The 21,038-nt window shown below is 35.2% G+C and overlaps 1 protein-coding gene across 4 annotated transcripts in view; it reads left to right on the plus strand.

Annotated features, from left to right (window-relative positions):
- The window catches only part of ERC2 (ELKS/RAB6-interacting/CAST family member 2), a 445,445-nt gene that overhangs the window by 189,993 nt on the left and 234,414 nt on the right, over positions 1-21,038 (plus strand). For all 4 annotated transcript variants that reach the window (XM_051627871.1, XM_051627872.1, XM_051627873.1 and 1 more), the window contains one exon: positions 6,873-7,008. In XM_051627871.1, the coding sequence (XP_051483831.1) occupies positions 6,873-7,008 (136 nt within the window). The remainder of the gene's footprint in view (positions 1-6,872; positions 7,009-21,038) is intronic.

Here is a 21,038-nt window from a genome sequence, read left to right on the forward strand (position 1 = left end):
GTATGAGCAATCTAGCTTCTGAGCATCACCTACTTCACTAAAAAGAGGGTCAATCCCACTGTGATTTTTATCCATTTATTTTGGAGCTCAGCACTGCTGGACATGCTGGTTGCATCATTGTAATTTAACTTCTTAATGGTTGTGATATTTCCTTTAGGTTTTGCATTTAAGGTATTCTTGATTTTTTTTACCATAATGATAATTTTATTAGTTAACAAAAAGAAAATAAGAAAGGTTAAGAATAAGAATGCCCCCTCTCAAATTTTAAAAGACATTTAGGATTCTGATAATTTTTTTAGGTTACAGAATCTGGATTGAAAAAGCAAAACAAAACTTGAAAGTTGTTTTTCAAATGCAAATGACAGCATAGGAAGATATGACAGTACTTTATTAGGCTTTCTAAGATTTATGATATTCTAAGTATGACTTACTAGACAAATTTAGCAGTCAAGCATGAAGCTTTCTTCTAAAAAAGTGATGGTTATTTGAGGTATGTTGTGTTTTCTTTGTCATAACAAAATTTCAGCCTGTCATGGTCATAGGTTTTCTTATCATGACAGTACGTACTTTCCCCAGACAAACCCATCTGTGGGTTGTAAGTGAATGAACAGTGTCATTACATGTTTGTATCAGGAATGTGTCAGCCAGTAACCCTCTTAACTTGTGATTGCAGTTTGCTGGAGTCCAACCCATCTTTGTTTTTCAGGTTTACAGATTAGTAGTGGCAAATTCCCATTTGTAGTAATGGAAAATGTCAGAAATAATGCCTAATGTTGTGAATATCTTAATGAAAATTATATCTTTTGGCTTTCAGTGGGGTTGGATCTGAAGTTTAATGAATTGCCCTTATGCTTTTGTTTCAGTTTTGACTCAATAAATCAAATGAGAACCTATGTGTGCTCTCATTTTTAAGACAGTGAGAACAACTGTTGGGAATACTTCTGCTGAGTCTTACTGCAGTAAGGTATTTCAGAATGGACATTCACATGGACAGGATTTACAGGATCAGGTCTTCTGCATGACTAGCTACTGAGATCCAGAGTGCCTAGTAAAATGCTAAGATTAATTTTATTGCCCACAAACATTGATTGTAAAGGTTTGGGCTCTTTATGAAGGAGAAAGAGATGACATGTTAAAGAAAAAATCAAGTAATAATGGTAATATTCTACCCACTGCATGCCTAGAATAATAGATGAAGATGTTTGACTGTTTAAAATGTGTACTGGATTAAATTTTAAAATGTTTTTTTGAGACTTTCTTATTTTATAGAAATTACTTGATTCAACTAAATTTTCATATTTCATAATTTTTCCCCCTGAAAACATTCTTCGATAAGTTTATTGCACTGTATTTTCTTTTTTTTTTTTTTTTAATTCATTGAGGGGTACAGGTTCCTAGTGTACTGGAGAATTTTTTTATTGACTTTCAGACAGTTGATCCCATTGTAATGTTGTTTTTTGAGATGAAAATTAGAGATATTCCTCTAGAAAATGTTACAGATTTTGCTCTTAGGGATATTTTGCATGTCTGCATTTTTTGGATGCTTTGAGGGGAAAAAAAAATATCTTTATGCAACAGAGTAAAGCCTAAACTGAGCATGTAACACTTATTTTTGGCTGAGATTACCATCCTTTTGGCCAAGGTACCCAGGTGGCTAATTAAAGCAGGAATTAAATGAAATAGTGTGATTTTCTATAACTATCAGAGATGAAAGCATTGACATTTAGACAACAGTTACTCCCGTGAAATGAAATCTGAAAGATACTCACATGTATGCAGAAACTAAATGTTAATATTTGTCTTGAAAAGTTGGACTGAAGGAATTAAATGTACTGTAGTTAGAACAATTTGCTATTCCAGAAGAGCAAGAAAAAAACCCCAGAAATGAACATGATGAAATGTACTCATTACAGTCAGTGATAGTCACACTAGCAAGAACTGATGTCTGTTTCTTAGAAAGACATTTCAATTGAAAACCAGAATAGAGTGAACAGTGTAATTGATGTAAGGGCATCGCGTAGTTTGCAGAACAAGATTAAGGGGCTCTAGGTTCTTTGGTTCAGACTTCGTAGGACACAAAGCTTCAGGGCTGTTAAGGAGTTTTTTTATCTTTTCCCTTTACCTGTCTTTTTTGGGTCTATAATGTTCTAAATGTACTTAACGTTTAGCAGTCATACTTCAGTGGTTCTTCAGTATCAGAAATCTGAGCTGCTGCAGTTGTATTGATTCTTCTGGTGATGGGCTCAAGGCCATTTTTTCTGAAAAAGCTGGATGCTGAGATAAAGAGGTACAGGCATTGCTGTGGTTAGGATACCTGATCTCAAGTCTAGTGTCCAGTTCAGATGGAAATTAATGGCTGTACAGCATTCTGTTTGTTGAGAAAGATTATTGGAAATTATTCCAGATCAGGAGGATTTAGGAGTAATGGGGAATTACAACTAGCTGATTTTTACTGGTGTAGCATAACTGCAGGCTTAAAAAAGTTCATAAACTCAGTTTAATGCACAGTAAGGTAGTATCTAGAGACATATGTTATTATATGTCATCTTTTACTCTTCATCAGGAATGAGAGAAATTCTAATGTACTAGATGAATCAAATTTTATTTTGAATATTTTCCTATATCAGGTGTTCTTCATCTCTTTATTAAATTCCAGTATTCCAGTTTTCTCGTATTTGTATGGCATGAGTGTTTGCTGGATACTGCTCTCTATATTGAATAATCAAATGAGTTGGAAAATGTCCTTGAAGTCCTTCAGTTTGTAACTGTGGAACAGAACTTGTTTTGGGTTTTTGTTTATTTATTTATTTCTGTTTAAGATGTGCTCACTTTCTAGCTCCAAATTGAATGTGACTTAGCTTGACTCTGAATTGGTTTTGTTTGTTTTTTGTTTGTTTGTTTGTTTATTGTTTTTATTTTGTTTTGTTTTTTGTCCATAGATGAAGCTGCTAGATGTTTTATGACAAGGGCAGACTGGCTATAACCATAGGAACAAAACCAGAAATTTTACTTTGTTATCTGAAAAACTGTCATTAACCAGACCTTTTAATGTTTGGCCAAGATTAGGGACTGTGTGAAGTGTTAGTCATCCACGCTGCTTTTTAGACTGCTTTTTTCCTTCTTAAATGTTATGAGCTCAGATCATAATTTCTGTAAGCCAAAAGAGGTGTTGGTACCTTGGTGTCTTCTTGGGCCTGGGTGCTTTAGAACTAGTTTGAAGACTGGTTTTTGAGGTATGTGAAGTTTGTAAAATTACAAATTCTGTAATAATTAGTGTTCTATAGTAATTAGTTTGAGATGACCATATAATGATTCTAAAGAATTTAGCTCACTCTAAGATAATAGAGACCGAACTTCAAAATGAACTATAACAATGTGGAAACTCAGAAAGGTGTGGATTTCATCTTGCTGCTTTGAGGCAGTTACGCCATCAACCAAAGAATACTTTTGCATACATTTTAGTACCAGAATATCATTAACTGTTACAGTTTACATTTCAGATTTTGAAGACGTATATCTTAACAGTAGTGTTTGATTTATTTTATTCTGTCTAATGAATTTTGTGGTCTTAGAACTTTAAATTGAGACAGTGTAGCAGAACACATGAAACTTATTCCTCATGATAAAGAATAATGTAGGCTCAACTGTATACATCAGCATAGCTACTACTAAACTATCTGGATATTTTATATCCTATATGGTAAAGACCTCTGGTATTTTCTGCTGACTGTGTGCTGTTCCCAGTTTGTGTGCATAATTTTTACTTCTAATCTTTGTTTTATTCAAAAGCTTTTTAGGAACAGAGCCACATGAAAAAATACCAGAGCGAGAGTACTCAAAAAACATACTGGATCAAGGATCATATGTCATATATTTGCTTTGTAAATAATAATAATAATAGTAATAATAATGAGGAATATGTTCTTATATTTATTTCCTCTATTGAACTCCTCCTGTACCTTTAATGCAGCAACTACTCAGCTGGGCTTTTTAACTGCAGCATTTTCTTTTCATTTCCGTAGGCATGTAGTCAGTGGTGGAAGAAAGTGAGGCTACGACACAGCTTTCTTTTATTTCCTTCTCTTCAAGATTTTGCATATCACAGGCACCAGATGTTTTGCTTCGCTGCTTTACCATATTCTACTTTTCAGTGTGGCATTAGACAGAAACTGAAATGGGAAGTTGTGAGGGGGAAGGGTGATGAAAGAAGCAGTTAGTATTGGCATAAAATTGAACTTCTTGCAGAGATTAAATATAAATTAATTTATCATTTACTCAGCATTAAATTGGAAACCATTTTATATTTTAACAACACAAAGTCATATTACTGCCAAAATCTCTGCTGAATACTACATTTTTATGTGAAGCTCTGAAAGTAATTTTTCTGATATTCATGTTGGTTTTATGCTGATTAGGTCTGTGCTTACAAGTATGCAGCATGAAAGAACTGATCTTCATTTGGGGTTGCACAGAGCGTCTCACGTGTATTTGAATAGAGTGATGCCCTTTGTCTTGCTATATCAAGTAAAGTTCTTGAGGAACATCAGTAAAAAATAGATCAATGGCTAAACCCAATGTATTCCTGAAGACCTAGAAACAAGTTTAAAGTGGAACATGCAATTTCTGGTTGTTTTTCTATTAATCTGTCAGTGTAACTTAGAAATTTCCCTGCTGATTTTAGCATTGTCATATTGCTTACTTATTACTGGTTGCCTGTGGCAGAATGTTTTGTTTTTCAGATATTTAACCTCTTGTAAGAATCTGATAAATTACTATGATTTATTCTGTACTCCCAGGTCTATTTAGGTAGGTCTCATGTAGGCAGGTTTCTTCTCACTGTTCTTTTGTGTACTGTTTGTTCTCAAGTCAGCTTAACTTTGGATTTAAATATGATGTCAGAAATCTACCAAGAGGCAGCTGGAGTGCTGTACTGGTGACATCTTTAAGCTGAGGAAAAAAGTGTTGTTTCTTAGGAATTTTATCTTTTTGCTAAAGGTCTTTATAATGGGAAGAGAGCCTTAGGTGTATAATTTGTCACAACTCTGTCTGGGTACTAAAAAAGATGTTTGAGAATATTTAAGGAAGTTACAGGCTAAGGTCTCAAAGTCTCTAGCATTACAAAATGCTAACTCCTAACCAGTTTCTTCAACCTGGAGAAGCTCAGCTGTTCATCATTCAGTCACTGTTTTGTGTAATATGAAAATGATTGTACTAAACTTAAGTAAAATTTAAAAGGATGGCTTTGGAGTTTTTTTCTGAAACTGGTCTATTTTCTGGAAACAATGTCTTGTTGGGGATTCTTTTAGCTTCACGATATGTTCAGTATTCATGAATTTTATTTCTAGCATTAAAAACTGAATATAAAAGAAAAATGCTGTAAACAGATAATGAGGCTAATCTATCTGTTTGTGCTTTAACAAGCTGATGCAAGCTTGAACACAACGATAAATTGTGGATAAATCTCCTTTTCAAATACTTTAAAAATGTATCTGGGAGGTGGATGTAAATTATTTAAAAAAATGAAGATTTTTATTTTACTTAGTTGTACCCAATTTTATTTTTCTAGGCAAGTTGAAGTTACATTTTAATAACAGATTAATATTTCTGTACTGTGTCTACAACCTTGTATATGAAGTGCTTCCTAAGAATTTTAATAGCATGGCACATTTTTTTTTATTAGAGAGTCATTAATTTTTCAGTATAAATAAGTACTGAAAAAACAGTGTTAGGACAAATAAACCAGTGACAGAACTAAATATAAAATGACCTAGTTTCTTTAGCTTAATAAAATTGATGCAATAAATGTATTCTGTAACTTTTTTCTTTCTCACTGAAAGTTCTAAATCAAGGGAGACATTTTCAGTGATCCTTTTGGGCATTGAATAATATTCTCTTCATTTGCCAAAATAGGATTAGTGAGTAGATCTCATTAGGAATTTGCACATGACTTTATTTTTATATAGATAAAAGGGAGCAAATTCCTCAAAGTCAAAGAAAGTTGGGAAAATAAGAACTAAGGAACCAAACAGGTAGAAAGCATTACAGCAAGGATATTTTTTCCATGCCTGCCAGGCAAAATTAGTTTGCCTTCTTTCGTAAAAGGATGTATGCTAAGTCTCAGAAAAGCTTCTGGTAACATAATTAAGAAGATCCACAGCAAAAGATAAACAGTGAAACAATTAAAAAAAACCCCTTGGATATTGTCTTAACAGAAGAAAATACAGAAGAGTTGTAAAGATGGTTTAATTTTCATTAGAAGTTTTAAGTCTATTTGTTGATAAAATTTTGAAGAAAGAAGTGTAATTGTTTTAAAAAGATAGAAATGTAATGTTTTTGTTATGTACAAAGTATTTGTAAAGGCATCTTTATTCTTCATGGCATCTTTATGACCTGACCTTCTACCCCATCACGCTTTAATCCTCAGAAATGTTGTATTTATAGTTCAGGTTTTCAAAATTAGAATTTCCACAACATTCGTTAGTTATCACCTTCACCTCTTACTTCCTTTGAAATTAATGCTACTAAAGCACTCATTAAAATTGTTCCCAAACTCACTGGTGTGTAAAGATTGTTGATTAACCTTCCTCTGCTACAACAGTTTTTCCGCATAGCTCTTAGAACAGGTATGAGTATTTGAGAGCAAATGATAAAAAAAATCTCGTAGGCTGCAGTAATTGCTTTACCCTTGTATAATCTAATGGTGTTAAAACTATTTTGTTATGCCATCTTGAAAGCAAGATGAAGTTTTATTGCTTATATCTGATGTTTGGAATACATGTATCTCTTTGAGAATTGATATCTTGTGTCATATTCACCAGTTAATTTATAAAGAAGTGGTAATTAACACTGATGCGTATGTATACAATTCTTAGACATATGAAGGACCAAAACAAGAAGGTTGCCAACCTGAAGCACAATCAGCAAATGGAGAAAAAGAAGAATGCACAGTTGTTGGAAGAAGTTCGTAGGCGAGAAGACAATATGACTGACAACTCTCAACACTTACAAGTGAGTTTATGTTTCAGTTCTGTTTCACTGTCTTCCAGGTTGTGTATGTGTAATGAGTCTCTTCCCACAAAGAGCTGATGGCTCCGGGAGTGCAATTCTCTATCAGCTGGGATATCATAATCTGGTTGAATAATCAGATAATTTAATGAGTATGATTTGATCTCTGTTAATTAGTAGTGGAATAAAAGGGTGAGGATGTGTTGTCCAACAGGGTAATGGTGAATTCAGAATCATCACCAAAGATAATATTTATCTTATGTACTTAGATGTAACATAGAGGAGCACTGGAGACAGCTATAGCTGTCTCATTTGACAGATGTCTTATAATCATTACTGCACAGTTACTACATCAGCACCTTTTTTGTTAGAGCTGGAAAGAAAAGGTTCTCTTATCTTTTTTATTTAAGATAGACTTTGAACCTTTGAACTTTGCACCTAGGATAATTTTTACAGTTTTTAATGTATTGAGTTTAGGTATTGAGATTTGAAGGTTAATTAGTTGATCTGGCTAAATAGTACATTACACACTAGGGGATTTGTATTAAAGCCTGCAAAACATGTCTGATGCTTGACTTAAAAATCATACTCTGAGATCTGACCAAGAAAAAACACTAAGAGAAGTACTGATTTCTGTCAATGATATCCATATCTCCATACTCAGTGTTTATAGGCAAGTCTAATTTACAGTGCAAAATATCAGTGTTACCTTGATCTGCTTAATATAATGGATTTCTGGAAAAATTTGAAGAGTTGGAATTTAAGACTCACATGCTTCTTCTGCCTATCAATAGGTGCTCTGCATTTCCAGCTCTTCCTCCAGTAGCTGCAAGGGCAACAGGAGGGACTGTGTGCTGGTTGTCAGTGCTGCTGGCATGCTGGGACAGTTAATCCTGCCTCCTCTGACATAAGCAAAGCAGGCAATCAGCTGCTTCCAGCAGTATGCTGCCATACCAAGTTTCCTGCGTCTAAAACGTTTCCTCATTCCCTTGGCTTATTTCTTCCCATGCCTTTCTTAATGTTGAGCAGTGTGTCCATGCAGGGCTCGATGTGTTCTCCCTTTGCAATTTGCTGCTTTAGTGAATTAGACTGGTTGTCACTGCGTTGATGAGAGGAGGCAAATCCACCTGGGTGAAAATAGTTTGATTGGCTTTACAGATTGTGTCATAAAAAACCTGAAGATATGCAGTTGCAAATACAAGTTTGACTCCACAGCACTTTGATGTTTCAAGTAAAACCCTAAGGAAACAAAGTGATTGGAGAGGGATGGAAAAAAGGAGCCAAACTTGAACATCTGGCAGCTTTTTCCTTCCTCGGCAAATTAAGATACACAGAGTTGCTTTGGTTTAGCAGGTACAGGAGACAGATACCATTTCACTTCTTCAACAAACCCTTTCCAAAATGTGCTTCATAACATGTGTCCTTGAGCAATTGCCTCTTTTATAAGATTAAAGAAGATGGGGAGCTTTCTTTTTCCCCTGTACTTCTTGTGAGGTAAAGGAATTGTTACTATCTGTGGAAGTTCCTTAGGATTTGCTTTAGAAAATGAATGACAGAATTTATAGTAAAAGGAAATAATATTACTTCTACAGGTAACAGAAACATGTTCCTTATATACTGGGAGCTTGAGGTTTCCCTATCATAGCAGGATTCAGGGAGCTTTCAGTTGTTCCACATGAGTGCTACAATGAGCCGTGCAAGTGAACAAAGAATTTGACATTAAGTAGTGGAGGTTTCATGACTCTGATGCTCATTTATTCTGCTGGTAGGAGACTGCTTTGGTTTAAAGTTTTTCTCTTTTATAGTTTATTGTTTTTATATGTGTAAGCTAGATACAAATATTAGATGTGAGCATCAAGTCATGTTCTTATATGAGTCTGGTAAGTAGGTAGTTGAGGGGTTAAAAAGCCAAATGAACTCTAGAGCTTACAGTGAATTAGCCTTGGTATACAAAGGAAATTTTTCATAGGATCTGTTTGGAAAAAAAACCAAAACAACAACCTGCTCTGTGGAGTTGTTTAAAGTGCAAGTGTTTCTTAACATGCAAGGTTTTTCTTTTAAGAAAAAGTGAACAAGAGCACTGGTTGATGCAGTTGTGGTTTTTACTGGCTTGTATGGCTTGGCATTTTAGGGTGATTTTGGTTTGAGTCTTTTGTACCTGGTCACGTAAAACTATTTAATGTATTTGGCGTGAGATATTTACTCCTGTAATATTTAGCCACAAAGGCCTGCATGCAGGGATGGGGCACACCTGCTTTCCACAGGTCTGAGTATGCAGTTACATTTGTGAGTGTTCTAGATCTGAACTTATTTTTCCATGTGTTCAAAAAGACATGTATAATGCAGTAGGCAATGCATAATTTTCTTTCCTGTCAAACCCAAGGGTAGCATACATTCCCTAGGAAGCAATATATAAACTGAAGTTCTAGTGATGTGAACATCTATAGAATTTGAATTGGGATCTAAGAGTTGACTAAATGAATAATCTGAAAGAGTAGAATACGTGATCACTCTTCATACTAATTTTCAGTTTATAAATAATATATTGAGTTAATAAAATGTTGTAACGGTAGTGATAAAAGGATTTGTTTGAGGCAGGATTTGCGGAGGGAGATAGGATCCAAGAAAAATTGTGTTTTGAAAAACAAGTTTCTGGGAGTACTATACATTTGCTAATTAAAAACAAAATTAATTGATATTTCAACAAATACTGACATAACATCTTAGTGAACTATAGTGATATAGCTACCTTTTCTTGGTATTCTTTATAATACCTTCTACTATGTTTATAAGCACTCCTAGCACATAATGCTTGTGTTTATATCATGCTTGTTACATTTGTGGATAATGTATTGAGCTGTTAAAGTACATACTAAAATTCTCTGGCCTGATGTAATGATTGTATTTGTTGGCTAGCTGTGATGTGCTAGGTGTGAAAAGCTCAGCTGAGAATTCAAGAGCAATTAGCCTGGTCAAATTACATTCATTCCAGCCAAGTCTCAATCCCTTTTGCAGAAGTACTGGAAAAGATGTAATAAGAAGGCTAGTATAATGGTCCATGGATCATTCAGGGAGTCATCCAGGGAAAACTGAAAGCAATCAGTTACAGTGCCATCCAGTTTGTACAGCTCATAGAGAGCTGAAGCTCTACCTCTTCAACTGTCCACTTACTTTCTGGTAGGTTTAAAGAAGTTCAGAAGTCTGTAGTTTCCTTGAAGCTTCAGTAGTATGTAATAGCTCCTAAGGCTTGTAAAATCATGTATATTCGTGACACTTTTCACTATATTTTTAGATAAAAGCCTCTTAAAGGTGGTTCATATCCTAGCATCAGTGCTTGCAGGTCAAGTTTGAGTCTCTGATGGCTCCATCTTGCAGCACTCTGGGGCAACTGCTGTGATGGAGAGTGTCCTGGGATGCCTGGGGAGGGAATTCACTTTGGTCTCCTTCAGCTATCAACAATAATTGTGAGTGATGCTTCAGGTGTGGTTTTAGGGGGTTATTTGGATCACTGTAAAATTGGAAACATCAGGGAACCAGACTTTAGATTAATTCTTGAGAATGCAGAATAGTTGTGAGGTTTTCTGCTTTTTCCTTCCACAAATCAAGGGCAGACCTGTGCAAATCTTGCCAAATGTGATGGTCATATATTACATAAAGCACCAAAGCAGGAGAGCTGGCCCTTGAACACTTTATCATGAAACTTTTTGACAACGGTGTATCTAACATGCCTTCATTTTTCTTTCTTTTTTGTCTGTCTTAAAAAGATAAGCCTTTTGAGAAACACTGAGCTAAGAAATATCAGGTATGACAGGCATCATGTCAAAGTTGTGCATAAGTCCTCAAGTCTCTTAGCAGGATCTCAAAATATTATAGGAGCAAGATGTTTATTTCCTGAGATGCATTTTTCTTGATTCTTGTATGGAACATGTTTGTTCCAGCAACACTGGAAAGGAAATATTTGCATAACATTGAGAGCTTGAGTAGGTTTGGTTTTGATTCTGACTTTCAAACCTGCTGCAATAACAACAACAACATAGTCCTTTCTTTTCTCTAGAGTAAACAATAAGTATATGCGTGTAATAGTATTCCCCAATGTCTCGTGACACAGCCTCAAAGGAATTAAAGGTATGCCTTTGATTATACTTTTCATAAATGTTAAATATCAATCTAATAACTGAATTGGACCTTATGGGATCATACCTGTACTTAGTTCAGAGACACTTATTTGTGGAAACTTTAAGCAAGCAGTCAGACACACGTGTCACAAGAGAGTTGCAGGAATGAGCCTGAAAACAAAGTTAAGAAGTTTAATACCCTATGCTGCTCTAATGTGTCTTTGACTCTCCTGATGTTTTACATGCTTGGGTTATTTGCCACAATTCTCTTTTAGCTAGTGTGAATTTTCTTTGGGCAGAAATTCACATGCTGACAAAAGATATTTCACTTAAAAGAACGTTTTTGAGTGAGACAATGTGTAGTTCTCATTGATTTCAGCAGCTTGATCACTGATCTTAAGTGTGAAGTGCTGTGAAAGACTGTGTACACACATTTTCCAGTTGTCAATATCCCGCTTTTTTAAACAGAGGCAAGATTTCCTGTTTTTAATCATTCTCTGTTGGCTGGAGATTCAGTCTTAGGTAATGACTCAAACATAATGAGGAGAAAGTCCTATTAAAAGAGATAGAAAAACTGGGTAGTTAGTATTACTGGTGTCCGATTCTCACCATGTGAATATCTGTGGTATCTCACTCACTAAAAATAGCTCCCAAGAGATTTCACAGCTAGTCAGCATGAATCCTTAAACTTGGATTGGTTTCTTTATTTTTCACTCTGTGCTTCAGCATCTAATTTGTATCTTCACAATATGTCTAGAAATACCAAATGTACTGAAGACATAGCACATTGCCACATGTTATGTCTGTGTCTTTTAAAATAAAATAGAAGCATGGTCTAAACAAGAGGTATACCTGACATTAATTGATTCTAATTTTTCTCTTTATATTTTCCTACTGCATTGTCTCAAAAACTTTGAAATGACAATATTAATAAAAAGAGGAAGTCTTGCAAATAAGAATGAACAGAGAAGTGTAATCAGCTCAGAGACAGAGGCAGCAGTTGTGATTGTTATGGAAACAGGCACTAGTGTGCACAGCTGACATAAGGCAGGAGAAAATTTGTTGTGTGAACACACAGCTTTGTGTTTATTTGTGCTGAAATACACATGTAGTGAGAAAACAACCTTCTAAGATGTAAAAATAATGACTTATTGTATTAAAAGTGAATTCTAGTTTAAGGATGCATCTGAACATGGACCAATACCTGTCTGGAAGTGAGAGTGAGAATTCCAAGTACTTAGGAGGTTGTGTAAGTTTCTGTCTTCAGAAGGCCGGTCATTTTGTGGGGGAAGATGGAGATAAGATTGGGATTTTGTCTTTTACACCATTCCTCTCTGGTTTCCACAACGTGCCGGCTCTGATGAGTAGAATTGCTCCCTACTCCATTCAGCTGTGGGCAGAGGATAAGGAGAAACAGGTGACAGCTCTTGAATTGCCTTTCTCAATGTTCTGAGCAATCAGAAAACACAGGTGAGATATATTGGAGATAGAATTTTGGAAATACATGCAGAGGCAAGAGAAAGGGTAACATACAGCCTGCAATGCTTGTGAAGATACTACCTCTTGTTAAGATATCTACTATCAGATACAAATATTTTGAAACAGAAGCTGAATTCTTTGCAAGTCTGTAAGAGTCACCTGCAACAAGCCTTTCAGTCTTTGTGTAAGTTAATACAGAATCATAATGTTTTGAAACCAGTTCAGTGACAAATTCAGAAGGTGAGGTAAACTACAGCTAGACTGAAGTTCTCCCTTTAAAGTTCCCATAGGCTTTGGATAGAAATTTATTTTTATTATAACTGTTGAAAGTTAAAAACTTACTTTACCAGAGCTTTTCTTCAATGGAAGCAGAAGCTTAGTGATGCACCTGACATTTAAGATCAAAGGCTGTGATGGTCTTGTGCTGTAGAAATCCTATTTATTATTGTAGCCCATTCAGGAATGTTTTAATCAACAAGCTTATTTTAAAAAATTCACGAGATACTGTCAGTTTTTTACAGGATACATTTGTTCAAGCTGTTGCAAATACTTTTATACAAGTGAGTTGATTCCAAGTGCAAGTGAGGTATTTCTGGCTAGGTTCTCCATATATAGTCTATTATTTTAATGAACTAACATGCAAAAAAATGTAAAAGTCAATATTCTATACTAGTTTTCTGCGACACATCTACAGAATGCTCTTCAATGTATTGCTTGAAAGCTAAAATATGTTCTTGTATCCTCCTGTTTTCAAACTGTAGGTTCCTTGGTGACTGTAAAGTTTTATGTTTGAGTGGTTAAGTGGAAGTTTGGTCAGTTTGTAAGAAAATGAGTGTTTGTGTTTTACCTTTATAAAGCAAGTGTTATGTACTAGCCAATGCAGAACCTAGCACAGTAGATTACGCATTTGTGTGCATTAGTCACATGTTTCACAGGTACTTCCTTTGGCTTTTCTCTGCTTCTCTAATTATAGCTGGATTTTGCTAAAATAGATTATAGCTAATAACAGTAACCTCAAAAAATGTCCAGCCTTCAGCAAAATGTATAGCTTATTCTAAGTTTCACACAGTTCAGGGGGAACTTTTTCTAGTGTATATCTAGGAAAAAGAGACAGGAATTGCATTTTCTTAAAGCAGTAATTTTCATGTAGCTGAACATAATTTTTTAATAGACATGTTGAAAAAGTAAGACTCAACAAAGCTGTCTTTTCTGTGATGCATTGATAACTGATCTGTAAACAATATCTTTGAGTGGAGACTCAAGCAGTGGGTAATATAAATTGATAGTGCTATATATTAAATAAATGATCACCAGTTTAGAAGTACATATGTATAAAAATCAGACTAATCGATTCAAACACACTTAAAGGAGGGGTGGAACTTGGTGATCTTTAAGGTACCTTCCTACCTAAACTGTTCTATGATTCTGTGAAGACTATTGAAGACACAGCTAGTGCACTTATCTTCAGATTTCTAACATAAATAAAATTCACATTGTAAACATGGATGGACATTAAGGAATTTTTCCTTCCTTGGCCTGTGGAAGTTCCATAAGTTGTGGATAAATTCCATATGTGTTGCTGAAACGTGTGTTGAACTTCAGCCAGTAGTTTAAGATTATGTTGAAGAAAATATTTCTGAAAGGTTTCAGATGAAGAAAAGTATTTGAGAGTCTACAGAGGGCAGGAAGGTTGATTGGTAGGTCTGAGGATCAATACCAGAAGTGTTTTTTTTCTTTGGGGATTTACTTTGACATTTGTTTTCATTGTGCACTGTAATCCCCAGAAGCCAAAACTACTCTTGTTATAAAACGTCCCTATAGACAATCTGTGAAAATCTCACTCGAAGATCAGTTTCTACCAGACTCACAGTCTCTTAAATCTTTTTTCCGTTGTCATAATTGGTAGGCTGACAGAAGTGACTCAGTGCTCTGTGCTGTGTTGTTCTAACCGGCTATAATAATAAAAAGTTTAGTGGGTAAGACATGAACAGTATAATTGCATGATATGAGTATATATAAAATAGCATTAATATTATTCTTAGAACTATCCCAACTTATTACTTTTGGATTTTTAAGCCAGTGCACAGTATTATAGAACATATATAATTATTAATGCAATATTTGCACTATTAGAAGGACTTACAGAGCATCCCATGTCAAGAAGTCTTGATACTGACTCTCTTGTCTTTCTCAGTTTCTACAATAAGGTCAGAAACAATGTTTTTCAGTGTTGTCTAAGTAATGTTAATTCACTGTCTTCAGTACCCAAGAATAAAACCAGGACATCTTGAAAGGGAAACAAAGTGAAATTTTAATTTCTAACATAATTGTTTAGAAACCTCACAAGTATTTTGTAGTTAAATTATTTCTACTATGTGCTTTAATAAGTGCCTTGTTAATTGAAAATGGCATATATGGCAAGGCACTGGAAGAAAAAGATTGTGTTGGAAAAAACAAAACTGCAACAATAGGAAACAGGAAAAATTTTATGTGGTACACCTTTTTTTCTCCCCTTCAATATTTATGTAATAACTCACACATGTGGGACTCCTGTAGTCTCCAGGGGACAATCACATTCAACATGCATCAAAAGAAATTGTTCAGTTAAACCAACTCGCCCTACCCAGCAATAATTACCGCAGGTTTACACTGAGATATAGTTGCAAAAGGTTAGTCAGTAGGGCATCTGCAAATCAAGTCATATGTCAACTCTACATCAATAACCTCATTATAATAGATGTTAGTATTTCAGCACATGACTGTCCAATACAGCATTCCATGTATAGTTCATGTTTAACTTCTACGTTGACTTATAGCTTGTGTAATATTTTACTAACTTATGTATTTAAACACTATATTACATAAATTATAATCAATGACAAAAACAATGATTTAGATTGAAATTCTGCAATGTGAAGTTGCAATAAAATGTCTGACCCTATTTGTGTAGCTGTCTTCAGTATAAGATGAATATAGGAGGTTTAACCTTGTAATAAAACAACACTGTAATGGAAATTTGTATTGGCATAGATTTTTCATGTGTAGGTGTTTAACAATGTTATCTACACTTTTTTTTAGTTTTCAGTTTTCACAAATTAAAACTGTTTTCCTATAAATATACTAACAAAAGTAATCATGCTCTAGTATACAACTGTTTAGCTAAATTCTGTGCAAACAGTATCTCTATATACTTTGTTATACTCAAAGCTTATCCATGGGCTGTAATGTTTTTCTCGAAAGCTGGAGAGGATGGATGAAAATATAAAAAGGTTTTAAAAAACCTTGTAGTCTGCATCAGGCTCAGATTTCTAGCAAGTTTCATAGTCTGATCGTGTTGTATTTGCCTGTTTGTAATCAGTGCTGCTTGTTGCTGCTGTCAGTTACCCTCCATAGGTCATTCTCAATAGCATGCAAGTCTGTTACCCGTACATCTGGTCAGTAACAAAGGTTTTGCATGAGGTAAGCCTAAGTAGAATTATTTTGCTTGGTTGCTAATACTCCAGATTTATACCACTTATCTCTCATTACAAGTGTTCTGTAATAGCCTTACACACTATTACTTACAGACTGCCTTGTGTTACAGGCTGGAAAGAAGGGAGGTGAAGGTGCTTCTTTACGTAATCCTGTCTAGAACGTTTCTACCTTGGAAAGCTTCCTAAAATTCTTCATTATAAATGCATCTTTGCTTTGAGAAACTTTCATGTGATAGATTTCATTAGAAGATATTGGGACCAAATTTCACTGTTCTACTTTTCTAATCCCTCTTCCTGAACTGCTTGGTTTTAGTTGGCCAGAAATTAGCCAGTAAAATTAGTGATGGTAAAATAGTTAAGTCAGGGAAAACCAGGTGTGATTTTCAATTCTCAGGCTGAACAATCAGATCTTGGATTTCAAGAAAATATATTTCACTTCTAATTTAAACAAATGTAATGTGACCAGATTAAAGCCACTTAGAAGCAAACAGATATTGGCCATCTAGTTAAATTTGTAGTCACTTAGAGCAAAGTCATGTTCAGATATTCAGTTCTTTACCATGGAAGCGTGAGAGTGAATTGTTAATATTTCAGGTTCCTAACTGTTTTGCAATACATGCAAGTCAAAAGTACACACAGGCTACCAGAAAATACTCATTTCTTACTAAAGGTAAAGGTAAAATATATTTGACACAGCATGCTTTATTAATGAATCTCAAAGTATTTTACAGAATAGAGGCATAACAAACATATTGAATGAAACTTAGTCAAGAAATAAAGAAATAGTAAATAAATAATAATAAAAGAAAGAATAAAGGTTATTAGCAAAGTGTCCCAGATGGCTAATGGCACCATTAAGGACCTAGTCTTACTATATCCAGTATTCCATTTGCTAGTCTGAACTGTTAACTGATAAGTGTTACTCCTGATACTAAAAATGTTTGCTAATGAGTTGCTGCTGATTGAGGTACTTAGTGCAGGTGAATTTTATAGTTTTTGGTCCAGCGAGTAACTAGAACATTGGTTTTTAGCATAAGAAGGCTACATACCACATTAACTATTTTGCAGCAGCAAGGCCATTTTAGTAGTCTCTCACTTCTCTGTGGATGGCCTACAATAGCTGCATATGAAGAAAAAGAAGAGAGTGCTGCCATTTGCGGTTTAGATTTCTGGTATAATGGATGCAGCTCTTTTTTTAACCTAAATTATCAAGATAATCAGATAATTCAACAACAAACAATGCTGGAGTGCAGTACATTAAATTTTATAGAAGGCTGATGTTTATCTGTTCTTTCAAGTCACAGCTAGGGTCCTGACTGCCCTAACAAACATTTCTTTGATCCTCTACTTCTGTTTGTATTTTTCCATTTCTCTTTTTCCTTGGGAAACAGTGTGTTCTGCATCTGAGAAAAATTCCTTTCCTAGAAATACCATGGAGAAAGCTGCACAGAATGCAGATTTTTAAAAGATTGTCTTATAAAATAATATTTTGGAGTTATTATTTCTATTTCTGTGGATATTTTAGTGATATAAATTAGAAATGCTTTTACAAATGCATTTGTTCTCTAGTGGGGTAGAGTTTTAATAAGCAGTATTATTTGATATCAGCCAGTCATGTTTCTTTTCACAGCTGCATATTGGCATAATGAAAGAAGCATTTTACACCTACTCTTTAGCTGTCACATACCTTTGTTGTATTGATAACTACCATAATTTATCCATCTAGAAGGTATGACAAAGATAAAAGCCAGGTGTATGTGATCTCCCCTCCTCTTTTTTTCTTTTTTTTCTTTTAGACTTCAAAGGGACAGTATAACAATATGAACAGTGTGTCACGTGTCACATGAGTGCTATAGACCCTTTGTTTTGAAGAAAGAATTTTGTGTTTTCCTGCATATGGGGTGAATTCCTGGCTCTAGTAAAGTTAATGGGAATTTTGCCGCTGCCTTGTCAGACAAAGATTTCTCACATGAGGAGAAAAATAATTAAAAAAAAACCCTGTACAGACAAAAAATAAACTTGAAAGGTCATTGAGAAAGCACATCTCAAGTACAAATGGAAACAGTCCATTGTCATTCGTCATTTACATCTGATCTGTTGATGGGAGCTGTAATTTGTTAGAAAGGACCTTCCGCAGTCAGCTGTAAGGTTTGTCAAAATTGGCTTTTCGGTCTGGGTGTTCTTTTATAATAACATTTGGCTGCCAAGTCCTAACAAATATAATTACTTCTCTTAATACAGACATTGGAAAAGACTGCTAGAAGGCTGCTGTCTGGTTCTCATGCTTTCAGCGTAGGCCTCGATCTTTTATGCATTATGGCTTTGTTCACCTTTTGCTCATGAAACTGATAAAAACTAAAATGATTAGGGCTATAAGCAGGATAACTAATATCTCAAACTCCTCTTTTGGAGTTTTTTATAAGCATATCACAGGAATACTAGAAAGATATCATATAAAACATTACCTAATAGGTTCCTGTGCAGAAATCTTCACTATGAATATGTTCATGGGGTAGCTGGAAGAAGGTATCACAAATCCATTGTGGTAGGATATGAATGATTAACTATACTTTCTAACTTGTGTATTGTTACTTCTCTTTGGTGCTCTATTCCAATTTTCAGCTGCAAATTGCATTCTTTCCTTACTTAATTGAAATGTCTATAAAGTACCTATTACATTAAAACAAATATTGGTCTATCTATTAGATGAAATTATGTATCTCAAATCCCGGACTAAAGGGATTTATGGACTAAAAACCTTACAGGCATCATGAATTTTATTTAAAGAAAATTATATTGCCTCAGATGAAATGGGTGTGAGCTATCAAAAACCACTTAAGGAAGACCAATCAGAAACCTGCATAGTTCAACAGCAGGATAGAGGAAACTATCAAAAGCAAAAAATATCTTTGAAAGAACTGAAATTTTTTCAATTGAGTAAAACAGAATCACAAAATCTGGCAAGTAAAATGTGAAAAGCACAAGCAGTAAGACCAGGAAATACATGAAGCAAAATCAGGAGTAAATAATGAAATGCATTCACACTAGTAATTGTCCAATGTGTCAGAAGGCAGAAGCCTACCAGAGAATCTATACAGCAAAGGTAATTAAGACATATAAAAAGTGCTTTGAGAAAATAAGGTGATGAGGTTAAAAAAATGAAACAAATTTATTTCTCCTGTGTTCACAGAAGAGGAACTTGGGTAGTTTCTGCTTCTGGGACTCCTTTTTATGGGCAAAGTATTGGGAGACTTATCTCAGAGTGAGGTGGTAGTAGAAGAGATTACACAACAGTTACTAAAACTAACAATGCTATCATCATAGGATCAGTAGATAATTCATGTTGAAAGGGACCTCAAAAGGACCATCAAATTCAACCTCTTGTTAAATCAGGCTGTGCTTATGGTCAGGCCAAGTGGCTGTCGGAACCAAGTAGTTTTCATTCTAAAGTTCTTGGAAATTGAGGTGAAGTATACGAACTTATAAGTTGTTTAAAATTTCCTTTTTACGAGAGGACTGGAAGCTGGCTAACGTGACATCTGTTTCTAAAAAGGGTTCCAGGTAAATCTTGGAAAAGCACCTTTACATATGACATCTGTATTGTACAGATCAAGAGAAATTCTTTCTAAAAAGACAAAACTAGTGAGCATGTGGCAAAACATAGTATGTTGGGGAAGGGGCAAGTGCCTTTCCTAAAATTAAGTAATTCCTCATGAGTTCACAAGTAATGATATTTTTCAAAAATCCCATAGGAATCTCTGTTGCGACTGGTGTATTTTTAAAAGACCTGGAAAAGAGAGTGAACAATTTCATGGAAGTCAGCATCATCCACTCCAAAACCAAGGATTGTTTCTTTGATTGTGTCTTGCAAAATCATAGGAAACTGGATAGTATCTAAAAATAAAACCCATAAGAGTAATTTTAAAAAGATAAATAGAACTGTCATAAAATAAAAAAAGCCATGAAGACGTGAGGCTATGTAATCATGTTACTAAATGCAGTACTGATGGCAAAAAGCTTAAATGTAACAGGGAAGAGTGTAGTGAAAAAGCTTATGCAGAACAGAGAACAGTTTGGCAAACTCAGGGTGATTTATGATGGTAGGAGGAACTCTGTGGGTTTACATGGTTTTGACCCTAAACCTCCAAAAATATGTTGGATTTGGCAAGGTTTGACTTGGAGTTTTTGTCTTCCTTTAAACCCAGAAGTCAAAGCAACATCTGGGCCATGATCCAAAGCCAAAGAAAAGGTTTGGATGAACCGTACAAACCATAACAGCCAAGTTTCGCACAACTCTAATTACCATAATGGTTTTCCCCTTCCTCCCTTCCTCCCTTCCTCCCTTCCTCCCTTCCTCCCTTCCTCCCTTCCTCCCTTCCTCCCTTCCTCCCTTCCTCCCTTCCTCCCTTCCTCCCTTCCTCCCTTCCTCCCTTCCTCCCTTCCTCCCTTCCTCCCTTCCTCCCTTCCTCCCTTCCTCCCTTCCTCCCTTCCTCCCTTCCTCCCTTCCTCCCTTCCTCCCTTCCTCCCTTCCTCCCTTCCTCCCTTCCTCCCTTCCTCCCTTCCTCCCTTCCTCCCTTCCTCCCTTCCTCCCTTTTCCCCTTTCCAGAGCTGCTTTTTCTATTTCACACTCTTAATGCATAGGAGTCTCTATATCCAGTAAGTCTTTTTTACACTAAGTGCATAAAGAGGTGAAGAATGACAGCTCAGAGGTTTTGTTTCTTATTTTTGTGTTACAGCAGAATTTGAACAAAGAGGTTGTAGAAAACCATCTGAAATGATGATGTGTCTTCATGTCCATTTTGGAAATATTTTATATTGTCTTTTTGGTGGAAGTGATAATGTTAGATACTTGGCCTTCCTTGTGGGTTTCAGAATATGAAATGACACGATTAAGACATCCAAAGCACTGAACAGTTTAAGAAAGGGATATAGTTTGGCTGCTTTCTACCACTTACTAACAAGTATC

This window comes from Apus apus, chromosome 9 (assembly GCF_020740795.1).
Source record: "Apus apus isolate bApuApu2 chromosome 9, bApuApu2.pri.cur, whole genome shotgun sequence".
Classification (NCBI taxonomy): domain Eukaryota; kingdom Metazoa; phylum Chordata; class Aves; order Apodiformes; family Apodidae; genus Apus; species Apus apus.